At 49.1% G+C, this 15,633-nt stretch overlaps 1 protein-coding gene across 1 annotated transcript in view; it reads left to right on the top strand.

Moving 5' to 3' along the window:
* The first annotated feature begins 14,953 nt into the window (after positions 1–14,953).
* The window catches only part of SLC51A (solute carrier family 51 member A), a 53,497-nt gene continuing 52,817 nt past the window's right edge, over positions 14,954–15,633 (top strand). Inside the window, exon 1 of the mRNA XM_069215396.1 lies at positions 14,954–15,116. Within this exon, the coding sequence (XP_069071497.1) occupies positions 15,082–15,116 (35 nt within the window). The 5' untranslated portion in view covers positions 14,954–15,081. The remainder of the gene's footprint in view (positions 15,117–15,633) is intronic.

The following is a 15,633-nucleotide window of genomic DNA, read 5'->3' as shown; positions in this document are numbered from 1 at the left end:
ACTGTCCTTGTGCCTCCTCCCTGAGGGGAGGAGGGCACATCCCTATTCCTATTGGGGAAATCTTCCAAAACCAAGATGGAGTATTTCTTAAGGCAGGGGTCACCTCAGCTCAGGACACCTTAGGTGCTGTCCTGACTGGTGGGTGACTCCTCCTTGTTTTTATCATTATTTCCTCCGGACTTGCTGCCAAAAATGGGGGCTGTGTCCGGAGGGCGGGCATTTCCACTAGCTGGAGTGCCCTGGGGCATAGTAACATGAAGCCTGAGCCTTTGAGGCTCACTGCTAAGTGTTACAGTTCCTGCAGGGGGGAGGTGTTAAGCACCTCCACCCAGTGCAGGCTTTGTTTCTGTCCTCAGAGAGCACAAAAGCTCTAACCCCATGGGGTCAGAAACTCATCTCAGTGGCAGGCTGGCACAGACCAGTTAGCCCTGCACTGAAGGATTGGGTAAAATACAGGGGGCATTAGAGATGCCCTCTGTGAGCATTTATTAATAAATCCAGCACTGGCATCAGTGTGGGTTTATCATTCCGAGAAGTTTGATAGCAAACTTCCTAGTGTTCAGTGTAGCCATTATGGAACTGTGGAGTTCGTTTTGACAATCTCCCAGACCATATACTTAATATTGCCACACTGTACTTACAATGTCTAAGAATTGGCTTTAGACACTGTAGGAGCATATTGCTCATGCAGCTATGCCCTCACCTGTGGTATAGTGCACCCTGTCTTAGGGCTTTAATGCCTGCTAGAGGGGTGACTTACCTATGCCACAGGTTGTATTTTGTGTGCCTGGCATCCTGAGGGGGATGCCATGTCGACTTTGCCTTTTTCTCTCCACCAACACACACAATCTGCAATTGAGTGTGCATGTGTTAGGTGAGGGGTCCCTTAGGGTGGCACAACACATGCTGCAGCCCTTAGGGACCTTCCCTGGTCACAGGGCCCTTGGTACCACTGATCCCTTTTACAAGGGACTTATCTGTGTGCCAGGGGTGTGCCAATTGTGGAAACAATGGTACATTTTTAGTGAAAGAACACTGGTGCTGGGGCCTGGTAAGCAGGGTCCCAGCACACTTCTTACTCAAGTCAGCATCAATATCAGGCAAAAAGTGGGGGGTAACTGCAACAGGGAGCCATTTTCCTACACAGAGGACTTTTAAAGAAATTGTGGTGTGACCCAGCAGCGAGTGAAGGTGATTAAGGAAGGGTGAAATAGTGATGATTCAAGAGTCCCCATTGATTCTGGATGACCTGGAGGAGATGAAGAAGTTGTAGAACTTCCAAGGTAGAGCGTTAACAGTCGTCCAACCCGTAACCAATGGAGGCGGTGTGGTAGTGTAGGGTAGTACCCCGTGATGCTTCCCCTTTTGAAGGTGGAAGGCGAGACAATGGCGGCGCCTTGGGAGTTCCTTCCTAGATGTGCATCTTTATCACCCCTTAGATTTTTTCCCAACGTTAGTGGGTTTGGGGCAGAAGATAGTTCCTGACACAAGAGAGCCTTGCCACAGATCTGCACTCACCAGCACCCCTCTGACTTCAGTTATCAACTCCAACCTCTACCTGACAACCACTCCCTGATCCTCACTATACACTGCCGGACCCACCATCACCTGCCTTGTGGCCACTGAGACGAAAGAGCTGCTCAGCATCGACTACAACCACCGGGTCAAGGGGAGGGCAAAGGAGAGATGCAACAGAAATGTTGGAAATGTGTGAGAGTGCAAAACCCTGTGGGAAGGGAAGTCACATATAGGAACTCTGAAATCATGGACTTGTCACACACAAGCAAGGTACAACTGTTCATGCCGGAACATATAGAAAGGTTATCAGAAGGCACCTTCACAACATTTTAACGCTGATGTAATCATGATGTATGGACATGACATCAGCAATACCCAAGTCTATTATTTTACATATTTATTAAGAAACAGTAAAACCACCAATTTTTTACTGTGATTGTTTTTTGGAGAAGGTTCCATAGAAGCCAGGTTAAGTACTGAAAACTTGTTTGCCCCGGAAAAATAACAATAAATAAACATTAAGGTCTAGCTCTGGGGTGAAGAGTAAATAATCGCCCCATAAGAGGGCTGGCATATGCTGCTCCTGGTGGAAGTGCGCCTTTGGGGCTATAAGTTGAAGCAGCCCGGTGAGGTCTTTTCTGCCACCGAAGAGGGGGCTAGAATGCCCTCATCCTGTAAGTTGAGCTGCTGCCTGTAAGGGTGAGAAAGTAGCCTCTTTCTAGCCTTGTTACCCCCACTTTGGGCCTGTTTGTGAGTGTATGTCAGGGTGTTTTCACTGTCTCACTGGGATCCTGCTAGCCAGGGCCCAGTGCTCATAGTGAAAACCCAATGTTTTCAGTATGTTTGTTATGTGTCACTGGGACCCTGCTAGTCAGGACCCCAGTGCTCATAAGTTTGTGGCCTATATGTATGTGTTCCCTGTGTGGTGCCTAACTGTCTCACTGAGGCTCTGCTAACCAGAACCCCAGTGGTTATGCTCTCTCATTTCTTTCAAATTGTCACTAACAGGCTAGTGACCAATTTTACCATTTTACATTGGCTTACTGGAACACCCTTATAATTCCCTAGTATATGGTACTGAGGTACCCAGGGTATTGGGGTTCCAGGAGATCCCTATGGGCTGCAGCATTTCTTTTGCCACCCATAGGGAGCTCTGACAATTCTTACACAGGCCTGCCACTGCAGCCTGAGTGAAATAACGTCCACGTTATTTCACAGCCATTTTACACTGCACTTAAGTAACTTATAAGTCACCTATATGTCTAACCTTTACCTGGTAAAGGTTGGGTGCTAAGTTACTTAGTGTGTGGGCACCCTGGCACTAGCCAAGGTGCCCCCACATTGTTCAGGGCCAATTCCCCGGACTTTGTGAGTGCGGGGACACCATTACACGCGTGCACTACATATAGGTCACTACCTATATGTAGTTTCACAATGGTAACTCCGAATATGGCCATGTAACATGTCTATGATCATGGAATTGCCCCCTCTATACCATCCTGGCATAGTTGGCACAATCCCATGATCCCAGTGGTCTGTAGCACAGACCCTGGTACTGCCAAACTGCCTTTCCCGGGGTTTCACTGCAGCTGCTGCTGCTGCCAACCCCTCAGACAGGCTTCTGCCCTCCTGGGGTCCAGCCAGGCCTGGCCCAGGATGGCAGAACAAAGGACTTCCTCTGAGAGAGGGTGCTACACCCTCTCCCTTTGGAAAATGGTGTGAAGGCAGGGGAGGAGTAGCCTCCCCCAGCCTCTGGAAATGCTTTCATGGGCACACATGGTGCCCATTTCTGCATAAGCCAGTCTACACCGGTTCAGGGACCCCTTAGCCCTGCTCTGGCGCGAAACTGGACAAAGGAAAGGGGAGTGACCACTCCCCTGACCTGCACCTCCCCTGGGAGGTGTCCAGAGCTCCTCCAGTGTGCTCCAGACCTCTGCCATCTTGGAAACAGAGGTGCTGCTGGCACACTGGACTGCTCTGAGTGGCCAGTGCCATCAGGTGACGTCAGAGACTCCTTCTGATAGGCTCCTTCAGGTGTTGCTAGCCTATCCTCTCTCCTAGGTAGCCAAACCCTCTTTTTCTGGCTATTTAGAGTCTTTGTCTCTTGGGATTCCTTAGATAACGAATGCAAGAGCTCATCCGAGTTCCTCTGCATCTCTCTCTTCACCTTCTGCCAAGGAATCGACTGCTGACCGCGCTGGAAGCCTGCAAAACTGCAACAAAGTAGCAAAGACGACTACTGCAACTCTGTAACGCTGATCCAGCCGCCTTCTCGACTGCTTTCCTGGTGGTGCATGCTGTGGGGGTAGTCTGCCTCCTCTCTGCACTAGGAGCTCCGAAGAAATCTCCCGTGGGTCGACGGAATCGTCCCCCTGCAACCGCAGGCACCAACGAACTGCATCACCGGTACCTTGGGTCTCCTCTCAGCACGACGAGCGAGGTCCCTTGAATCCAGCAACTCTGTCCAAGTGACTCCCACAGTCCAGTGACCCTTCAGTCCAAGTTTGCTGGAGGTAAGTCCTTGCCTCCCCACGCCAGACTGCATTGCTGGGAACCATGACTTTTGCAGCTACTCCGGCCTCCGTGCACTTCCGGCGGAAATCCTTTGTGCACAGTCCAGCCTGGGTACACGGCACTCTAACCTGCATTGCACGACCTCCTAAGTTGTTCTCCGGCGACGTGGGACTCCTTTGTGCGACTTCGGGTGAGCACCATTTCACGCATCCTCATAGTGCCTGTTTCTGGCACTTCTGCGGGTGCTTCCTGCTGCTGAGAGAGCTCCTTGTCTTCCTCGACGCCCCCTCTGTCCCCTGACACAATTGGAGACATCCTGGTCCCTCCTGGGCCACAGCAGCATCCAAAAACCCTTACAGCACAATTTGCAGCTAGCAAGGCTTGTTGGCAGTCTTTCGGCGGGAAAACACTTCTGCACGACTCTCCACGGCGTGTGGGATCCGTCCTCCAAAGCGGAAGTCTCTAGCCCTTGTCGTTCCTGCAGAAACCTAAGCTTCTACTGTCCAGTAGCAGCTTCTTTGCACCCACAGCTGGCATTTCCTGGGCATTCCGACTTGCTTGTGACTTTTGGACTTGGTCCCCTTGTTCCACAGGTACCCACGACTGGAAATCCATCATTGTTGCATTGTTGGTTTGTGTCTTTCCTGCAGAATTCCCCTATCACGACTTCTATGTCCTTTGGGGAACTTTAGTGCACTTTGCACTCACTTTTCAGGGTCTTGGGGTGGGCTATTTTTCTAACCCTTACTATTTCCTAATAGTCCCAGCGACCCTCTACAAGGTCACATAGGTTTGGGGTCCATTCGTGGTTCGCATTCCACTTTTGGAGTATATGGTTTGTGTTGCCCCTATCCCTATGTGTCTCCATTGCATCCTATTGTAGCTATACATTGTTTGCACTGTTTTCTAATACTATTACTGCATATTTTGGTATTGTGTACATATATCTTGTGTATATTTACTATCCTCATACTGAGGGTACTCACTGAGATACTTTTGGCATATTGTCATAAAAATAAAGTACCTTTATTTTTAGTATATCTGTGTATTGTGTTTTCTTATGATATTGTGTATATGACACTAAGTGGTACTGTAGGAGCTTCACTCGTCTCCTAGTTCAGCCTAAGCCGCTCTGCTAAGCTACCATTATCTATCAGCCTATGCTGCTAGACACCCTATACACTAATAAGGGATAACTGGGCCTGGTGCAAGGTGTAAGTACCCCTTGGTACTCACTACAAGCCAGTCCAGCCTCCTACAGTAAGGGGTTACTCAGCAGAGCCCATTGTACGATTAAAGCAGAGGACTTGCGTCTCCACCTGCGGAGGGAGGAGTACCTTATTATGAGACATCACCTTACTCTGCAATCCACCAATACGTAAAATTTATGGTAAGTATTTCCTAACACTTTTATGTTTTGCCACTCCGTTATCTACAGTGGAGCTCACAACATTCCAATGTTCTAATATTGCCTTATTGCCCTCTGGCACTCCGTTGCCCACAATGAAATCTCAACATTCATATGTTCTAATCTTACATTAGAGCCCCCTGCTCCTCTGTTGTATACAATGGACTCTCAACATTTCTCTGTTCCCAATTTTCTATTAAGCCCTCTGCCACGACGTTGCATACAATAGAGTTTCCAACATTCCAGTGTTTTAATATTGCCATTTTTACCTTTGCCACTCTATTGTCTGCCGTGAACCCCCAACATTCCTGTGTTCTTCTTCCACTCCATTGTCTGCAGTGAACTCCCAACATTCCTGTGTTCCTCTGCCCCCCATTGTTACAGTGAACTCCCAACATTCCTGTGTTCCTCTGCCACTCCATTATCTGCAGTGAACTCACAACATTCCTGTGTTCCTCTGCCACTCTATTGTCTACCATAACTCCCAACATTCCTGTATTTCTCTGCCACTCTATTGTCTACCATAACTTCCAAGATTCCTGTGTTCCTCTCCCACTCTATTGTCTACCATAACTCCCAACATTCCTGTGTTTCTCTGCCACTCTATTGTCTACCTAACTCCCAACATTCCTGTGTTCCTCTGCCACTCTATTGTCTGCAGTGAACTCCCAACATTCCGTATTCCTCTAACATTCTATTGCCTAGCCTGAACCCCCAACATTCCTGTGTTCCTCTGCCACTCCATTGTCTGCAGTGAACTCCCAACATTCCCGTGTTCCTCTGCCCCCCATTGTTACAGTGAACTCCCAACATTCCTGTCTTCCTCTGCCACTCCATTGTCTGCAGTGAACCCCCAACATTCCTGTGCTCCTCTGACCCTCTATTGTCTACCATAACTCCCAACATTCCTGTGTTCCTCTGCCACTCTGTCTGCAGTGAACTCCCAACATTCCTGTGTTCCTCTGCCACTCCATTGTCTGCAGTGAACCCCCAACATTCCTGTGTTCTTCTGCCACTCCATTGTCTGCAGTGAACCCCCAACATTCCTGTGTTCCTCTGCCACTCCATTGTCTGCAGTGAACTCCCAACATTCCTGTGTTCCTCTGACACTCTATTGTTATAGTGAGCGCTTGACATTACATTGTTAATAGTGAGCGCTCAACATTCCTGTGTTCTAATATTGCCTTATAGCCCCCAGCCACTCAGTTGTCCGCAGTGAGCTCTCAACCTTCATGTTTTTCTAATATTGGCTTATAGCCTTCTGCCACTCAGTTATCCAAACTGAGCTCTCAACATTCCTGTGTTCCTCTGCCATGCTGTTGTATGTAGTTAACTCAACATTCCTGTGTTGTAATATTGCCTTATAGCCCCCAGCCACTCAGTTGTCCACAGTGAGCTCTCAACCTTCATGTTTTTTAATATTGGCTTCTAGCCTTCTGCCACTCAGTTATCCACACTGAGCTCTCAACATTCCTGTGTTCCTCTGCAATGCTGTTGTATGTAGTTAACTCAACATTCCTGTGTTCTAATGTTGCCTTATAGCCCTCAGCCGCTCAGTTGTCCACAGTGAGCTCTCAACATTTCTGTGTTCCTCCGTCACTCCACTGTACGCAGTGGAGCTCCCATCATTGCTGTGCCCTGAGATTGGTTAACAAACATTTGATGTTAATTCTCAGGCTTTCCACAGAGTTGTTTTATGGTCTGAAGCGTTGATGTTCTGCATCCTGGCCCACGAGTCACCCTGTGCAGGATCTTTTTTTAGGTTTGTGGGACCCAATGATTCTTTGAGTGAGATTCGGTGACTCATCGGGTCCGGCAGAGGTTTATGCAGTAGAAGAGAGAAGTGACTCATGGATGAATGTGTAAGTCATGGAATTTTCCAAAGATGTAGTTTGAGGTAAAGTCTCATGAGGTTATGGTGACAGTATATCGTTGTCAGAATACCGACTGACATTAATATTGTGTCCTAAATACAAAACTATCCCCCCTGTTGGATTAATAAAATAAAATCCACACCCAATGGAGCAATATTTATATGAATGCTATTTAGGACACAATAATTATGTCAGGCAATATTTGGATGAATGATTATCTGGCATGCACTGCCTTGGCGAGACACAATCGAGGTCCTTGGGCGGCAGAGAACAGAGAAAACTCCTGTTGGCGGTGACCTTGATAGTCAAAGGGCCTGTTTTTTTGGAGATGGACTAGAACCGTGTGGACTGGTGTACTGAAAGGTCTGAAACTTGGACATATCTTACCACTAGCAGGCAGAATCCATGGGCCCCCTATAAGAGCCGTCCTAAGCAGGCAAAAGCACAGAGGATGGAGAGGAGTAGCTGGTACCCAGAGCCACAAACCTCAGACACACAGAGGCATATTTATGGGGATTTGGTGAGGGGGAGTGCAGCAAACTGCCCTGCGTCAACGTGGAAGGCAGGAATGCGCCATATCTATGGCATACAGTGCGTTCCTGTCCTTTCCCCCTGTGCTGGCGCACAATGTGCTGTCTATTGCCAATGCATGCACTCTTGGTGCAAGGGTGCCTGCATTGAATGCAGTATTGTTTTCATGCAGGGAGAGGAACATTTTTGCACAAAAATAAAAAATCCTGGGAGTCTCTTTCTCCTCATTGCGTCTTCCTTGAAGAGGCGAAAGGTTTTGCTGCATCCCCAGGTTTACAAGCTCTTGTAAATCTGGTGGTGCATCAAAATCCATGAGTGTTGCATGGCAACACCCACCGCAAAGTCAATGGAAGGCCTCCCTTGCGCAGAATAAGCCAACTCAGTGATTTATGCTGCCTTGCCTTACTCCATTTCAATGAGGGCATTAAGAGCCACCAAAGTGGCTTCGAGTGGTTTCATAGATACGAGTTCAAGATTTGTGGTGCTGTTTTGTCAGAAAAGCGACACAACAGTGGAGCAAGGGGATCATAAATATGCCTCACAGTCCGTGCCAAGGTTTCTCCGTTCAGTATTTGCGATAGTTGGATGGATGCTAATTACACCTTGAGGAATACAAACCCTATTGAAAGGTTCTCCGTCCACAACACACTTTGAGCACCTCCTCACCGCCCATGTCTGGTGGAACTTGCAAGGCCTGGTATGCATGACAGTTACCTCTATGTGACTCATCTAGTGTACGCACCCCATGTTCTTGAGAACATATCATACTGAATCCAGCACTAAAATCTATGATGTTTCCTGGTCTTTGCCCGTCTGAACAGCTGCTCCGAACCTCCTTCCCCAATGCAAATGTGGGTGGCGTATGATGTGTGTACAACAGAAGAAAGCAGCAGCTGGCAGGCTACCAGGAAAGAGCATGGATCTTCTACCAAAATGCATCATTTGTTGAAGTAAGTAGGTAATGAGCTATGAATAAGAAGTGCAGGACTATCAACCCAGAGCTCAAGGCACCATGTGAGCTATCAGTCAATCAATCAATAGATTTGTAGAGTGCTTCTTGTCACCCGTGAGGGTATCCAAGCGCTGGCAGAGCTCCTTCCTCACAGCCCAGGGAGTCAGACCTGCTCATGGATTGGTCCACCAACAGATAGAAGTCTCATGCTTTTGGAGAGGGCATTCAAGTATAGCATGTTATTGAGGTGGACGTGTTGACTGACCAAACACCTATTAACATGAGCATGTTGCCCTGACAGCATTTATTGTGTAACCAGCCAAACATAAGTGTAGAACACTTCGGAGTAGTTACTACCAGCGAAGGAGGAAGGGTCTCTGCCTGTGGTGAGTGAGATGCCAGTAATCATACCTCATCTGGTATTCTCTGAGCCAAGGTAAGGAGTAGCCATAGGGAACCCTCACATGTATGTGTTTGTTTGCCCAATTTTCCAGAGAGCTGTAGTTGGCATCTATGTTAAGCCGTCCATTTTCCCCTGCTTGAGGGCAGCATGGTATAAATAAACCCAGAAGCATGTGTGATGTGAAACGTCCCTAGTGCAGTGTCCATTGGACAGCCTACTCGTCATTTTCTCATTCTGACCGGCCTGGTATGTTTTCCTGTGCAGCAGCCATGGCACCAATCCTCTGACATGCGCTCTATATGTTTTTGTCGGTTGCTCACCAACAGAGCCCTAGACAGTGTCACGGATCAGGGTAGAACCAAAGTGGTACTGCTTCTGACATGAGTGACCACCGCCCTAATAAAGAACAACCAGTTTGTGGCAGCTGATTAATAGTCCTGGGGTACAGGAGTTTTAACTTTGCCCAGTAGAAAAACTGCATACCAGCTCTCCGGTGGCGAATGCCATAACTGGGCGACCTAGTTCCCTTGGCGGTATGCATAAGAGCACACGGATACACAGGAGTTGGTGGACCTTTCTTAGTGGTTCCCCCTTTTGACGATGCCACCCCTAAGGGCGTACAGCGCTCCTTAGGGTTTATTATTGCTGCTGTCTCCCTTCTACCCCTCCCCCAGTCCTACAGATGGCACTGTAAAGCCCAAGGCACACACCTAGGCTTGAATTAAGCTCCAGTGAATGGACCAGGAAGGATTCCTTGTGTTTACCTGACTTGGACCAAGCAGTTCTAGTTGTCCCACCTGCGACCTGAGTGCGGCAACTCTTCAGTGTTGACTGCGGCCAGGGCATGGTTAAAGATGCACACCTTATACATTGAGATGTTTAGCTGCCTGTCAACTCTTCCCGGGTCTTGTTCTGCAGAAGTCGTGACCCAGCAGCATTATTTGATTGGCCAGGGGTCATCTTGACCCCAGTCCATGGAAGCATAGGGACAGCTCCCCCAGAGGCATGGTTGCCGTAAAGAGGGGCACACATGAAGGAAATGCACTTTGACTGGATTGACTCCATCCAAACATTGGGAGTCCATTTTGAAGGTAATTGGTCATTTTGTTAGAGGTCAGCTGCTACTGTAACAGATGTAAGCTAACGCCTTTGGCTTATCCAGTGTTCACCTTCTTACCTGGAATAGCTCTACCCGCCTCCAATGAGTCATGGGGATTACCAGTGAATAACAGCCAGAAGTTTGCCCACTCTCGATTAAGGCTGCACTTATTTCTTGCAGCAACCTGGAAATCATCCCATCTTAGGAGATGGAATACTTCGTTACAAACATGACGGGTACTCTGTCCGCTGTATTACGAGTGTTTTGTTTTGAACACCAAAGACACAAGAAAGCACTATCTGAACGGAAGTACTTTGAGCACAAAAGGGTGAGTGGCTGTGGCATAACAAAACATGAGGGCGCTCCCCTGCAAAATATGCTGAAGGGGCCTCCACATTCACATCAGTAGGGGCTGGGGAGGCCCCCTCCAGTATGGGTAAGCCTGGCCCCCCCTTACTGCGGGGGCTGTAGGGACCTCTGTTACACCCATGGTGAGGGGACGAGGATAACTGGCTCCACACAAGGGCATGTGGTAAACTTCTGTGGAGTCACAATGTCAGCAGGAGCTCGCGGGGCGCACACTCCCGGGGACAAGGCGATAAGGGTTCCACTCTGTTCACCTGGAGTCCGTGATAAGGTCTGATCACTTCCCAACTGGTATAGCCCCTGTGTGCTTGATTTGATTGGGAGAAGCCTTGACCTAACCAAGATATAGGGTCTGATTCAGACATTGGTGGACGGGTTAGTCCGGTACAATGGTGACAGATATCCCGTCCGCTGAAATCTAAATCCCACAGAGAATAATGGGTTTTATATTTAGGCGGACGGTATATCCGTCACAGTGGTGATGGAGTAACCCATCTGCCAATATTTAAATCAGGCCAATAGTCATCTCCTACTCATTTCTCACCCCAGAGATACGTCATTTCCCTTCATCATCTGCACGCAAGAAAAATCCTCTCAGCCCCCTTGAATAGACAGTCCCTATTTTGGTCCCGGCTCACTCCACCCATGTAGAAGAAGGTTAGAGCCAGGGCCAGAATCTTTGGCTGTGTCCCATGAAGAGGTAGTGACTGACCCCCAAGGACTGAGGACAGGACCTGCTGCTGCCCTGAGAAGGAAGAGAAGGTGTACCCCAGGGCATGGGGAGACCAGGCCTGAATCAGACCAGAGCCTTCGTCCAGCCTCCTAGTTCACCACTACGAGGAAGCTAGGTGTGGACGGCCACAGCCTTTTTAAAGATCCCACCCATGGCCAGCATTTAAAGCTGATGTTTAAAGCTTACTTCAAATTATTGGATCTAGCAGCTTTCTCGGTAAGAGGTGTTGAGTGGAATTACATCCTAAAGCTTCCTGGAACACCAGCTGCCCCCAGACAGTGTGTTATGGAAGGCAGGTAGTATGTTCCTCAAGTCACGGGGAGCCACGAGGCAGGGGTTTGAGGCGGTGCTCTTTAACCCTCTGAGGGACTGTTTGATTCCTAAGGTAGCTTGGTGAGGCTGGTCTAGGGAACCTCTACGTCACACTGGAGAAATGTTCAAAATGGTTTTAAATCTTTTACATTATGAGACCAGATGTAATAATATGCCTCTCAGTGTTGTTTTGTGCAAGAAAGTGTCCCTTCCTGTACAAAAACAATACTGCATGGCCAAGTATGTCTGTGTTGGCACCAGGCAGCTCATTGTGCGTCAGTGGTGGGGAAATGACAGAAATGCGCAATATTGCAATAATTACTGTGCACTACTGCCCTTTCCTGTAATACGTCACAGCTGCGTTACAAACTTGTAAATAGGTCCCTCTGTATTTAGTAAAGTTGTCTCAACTTCCACAACAGTGTCTGTTGCCTAAGTCAATGATGCTGATGAACAGCTTCCTAACCAGGTATAATCTTTTAAAATATATTGCACAGGGCTAGGATTAGCAATGCCATGCTAGAAGCCCTGCAGATAACAGAACTGACCCAAGAGATACAGTTCTGAGAAAAATACACAGTTATGTAACAGTGGCCTGGACTGGCTGCCTCTGCGGTGGTGGTGGCCGGGTGGCCTCGCCTTCTCTGCAGTTCTCCACTCTTGGTTCAGTAAATCTCCAAAAATAAGAGCCACCCCTATGAAAAAGTTTACTTACAGACCCCCAGAGTGCACAAGAGAGCAGACCCCCAGCATGCACAAGAGAGCAGATCCCCAGCCTGCACAAGAGAGCGGACCCCCAGCCTGCACAAGAGAGCAGACCCCCAGCCTGCACAAGAGAGCAGACCCCCAGCCTGCACAAGAGAGCAGATCCCCAGCCTGCACAAGAGAGCAGACCCCCAGCCTGCACAAGAGAGAAGATCCCCAGCCTGCACAAGAGAGCAGATCCCCAGCCTGCACAAGAGAGCAGACCCCCAGCCTGCACAAGAGAGCAGACCCCCAGCCTGCACAAGAGAGCAGACCCCCAGCCTGCACAAGAGAGCAGATCCCCAGCCTGCACAAGAGAGCAGATCCCCAGCCTGCACAAGAGAGCAGATCCCCAGCCTGCACAAGAGAGCAGATCCCCAGCCTGCACAAGAGAGCAGACCCCCAGCCTGCACAAGAGAGCAGTCAATCACCCCGCCCCCCAACCTCATTATCATAGATTACTGCTACGTCAGCAATGTGAGAGCTCTGCTAACATCAGGAAACCTCTGTGGTAGTCATGCACTGTTGCAGAGGAGTAGAAATGCAAGCATTCCCCCATCACCATGTGTGTGTTTGCTGCACCACCCTACGTGGCCAAGGGTGTGACCATATGTGGGTTCTTTGGGGGTCCCTTGCGCACTCTGCACTGGAGCCTAGCTGCGCCGACTGACAAGCTCTGATCCGGGGAACCCGGTCCTGGGTTGCTTCTGTTCTGGTTCAGGGAGGACCTGGCCTGGCTGTGCGGGCCAGACTGTTCTGATTGGAGCAGGGTCAAGACTGATTTGCATATGGCTGGGTCCAAACTGAGGAGGCATGGTGAGCAAAAAAACAATGGTTTGGAATGCTACCGTGAGTGATTGCCAGTGGTTAGACTTCTCACAAGCACCCTTCCATAACGTTTGTGTGTTTAAAGTTCATGTGCTGCACAACCCTGCTGTCTACTCCGTTTAGAACATGATCAGTTTTTTGCTGCTAGAGGGAAGGGCTGAAGCATGACGAGCGAGAACGCTGTTTGCCCACGGTCACACATCAGAGGCCCGGAGAAGAACCCTGGATTGGAGTTGTGGTTCCCCCTGAAGCAGTCAGCAGTTTTGCCAGCCCAGTACACACACGCCTTTGTCCACTTTGTACCGCCGTGCACACAGCTGTGCACAAACTGCCATGCATGGACTCCTCGCCTAGTCCAAAATCAGGCAAAGTGATGCACAATGGCAGAAAGTCTTTCTAAAGTTTTCGTTTTTCAGCACAATGTTCTTTAAAGTAACACAACTAGAGCGTTGTGGTACTGTGTGCTGATTTGCGTCAAAGGGGCATCCCTTGGGAGTTCCCACGCCAACACCCATGGTTTTTGACACTAAGCGCTTTCCACTATAATTGCCTACCCAGTAAACAGGCATCCCAAGTATTGGTGCACATCCTGGCCAGCTGAACTGTGCCTTAGTTTGACAGAGAAAGCTCCTAATTGTGCAGTGCAAGGGAAGACCGACTGCCTAGAAGAGGTGGTCCCGGAAGTACTTCAGCCCCGAACCCCGCTCTTTGGAATCAGGCCACGTGTGGCGTCTGTGGTGTCTGTACATGTGTGTGAAGTCTGTGGGTTGTGTATGTGTGTTGTGTGACTGTGTATCGTCGTGGAGCGTATGTGTGGTGTCTTTCTGTGTGTGGTGTGTTTGTGCGGTGTTTGTGTGTGTTGTGGGCATTTTCGTCTGTGTGGTGTGTGAGTGCGTTGTGTATCAGTGTATGTGTATTCACTTGTGAAGTCCGCGGTGTGTGCCTGCCGGCATGTGTGTGTTATGTGAGTGCCTGCGTGTGTCATGAGTGTATGTGTGGTGCTTGTGTTTGTTCTGTGAGTGTGCGTGGGTGTGTTATGAGTGTATTATGTGTGGTCTTGTGTGTGCTGTGTGAGTGCTTGTGTGTAGCTTATAAGCATGTGCGATGTTTGTGTGTTGCGTGATTGTTTCTATGTGGTGTTTTATGTGAGTAGTGTTTATATTTGTGTGTGTGTGTGCTTATGTGTGTGTCATAAGTATGTGCGGTGTTTGTGTGATTGTATATGATGTTTATTTGAGTAGTTTGTATATGTATGTGTGTTTGTGAATTTGTGGTGTGTGTGTGCCTGTGTCATAAGTATGTACGGTGTTTGTGTGTTGTGTGATTGTATGTTTACTTGAGTAGTTTGTATAGTTATGTGTGTTTGTGAATTTGTGGTGTGTGTGTCATAAGTATGTGCGGTGTTTGTGTATGATGTTTACTTGAGTAGCCTGTATATCGAAGTGTGTTTGTGAATTTGTGGTGTGTGTGTTATGAACTTGAGACCCTCCAGCGGTGGAGTTGCTAGTGGAGGGGGGGAGGGGGGTGACCTGTTTGCTGAGTAAGACCGGTGAAAGAGTTCCTGAACTTTGCTCTCTGTGGACGGTGAACACCAAAGGATTCATGGAAGCCCCGGTGAGGCAGGGTCACTGCTTCACTCATAGGAGCAATGACCTCCCAGGCGTGGACCAGGCCGAGCAAACACTGGGCTCTGCGGGCACAAGCCCACCCGGCCCTCGGAGGGATCATTCTGTGAGGAAGAGGCGCCTGGCAGACACTCCATCCAAGCCAGGAGGCAGAGGGCACCCCAAGGAGGAGACATGGACCACATACCGGAGCTGAAACCAGACCCCAGGTGAGCCTTCGTCCTGGGCTTCACGTGGAGGAGGCTAGGATGTGGTGGTACTTGTGAGCACAGGGGTGGCATAGGGTGCCTACCTCAGACGAACATGTGGCAGAAAAGAAACCAGACCCCAGGGCCAGGTCTATCAAGTGGGGCATCCCACAGGTGAAGACGAGGCAGAGATGAAACCAGACCCCAGGACCTGGTCTATCAAGTGGGGCATTTCACAGGTGAAGACGAGGCAGAGATGAAACTAGACCCCAGGTCCTGGTCTATCAAGTGGGGCATCCCACAGGTGAAGACATTGCAGAGCTAAAACCAGACCCCAGGTCCTGGTCTATCAAGTGGGGCATCCCACAGGTGAAGACATTGCAGAGCTAAAACCAGACCCCAGGTCCTGGTCTATCAAGTGGGGCATCCCACTGGTGAAGACATTGCAGAGCTAAAACCAGACCCCAGGTCCTGGTCTATCAAGTGGGGCATTTCACAGGTGAAGACGAGGCATAGATGAAACCAGACCCCAGGTCCT

Source organism: Pleurodeles waltl, chromosome 11 (genome assembly GCF_031143425.1).
Source record: "Pleurodeles waltl isolate 20211129_DDA chromosome 11, aPleWal1.hap1.20221129, whole genome shotgun sequence".
NCBI classification, from domain to species: domain Eukaryota; kingdom Metazoa; phylum Chordata; class Amphibia; order Caudata; family Salamandridae; genus Pleurodeles; species Pleurodeles waltl.
Note: the sequence above shows the minus strand (reverse complement) of the source record. Positions and strands in the feature narration are given on the sequence as shown.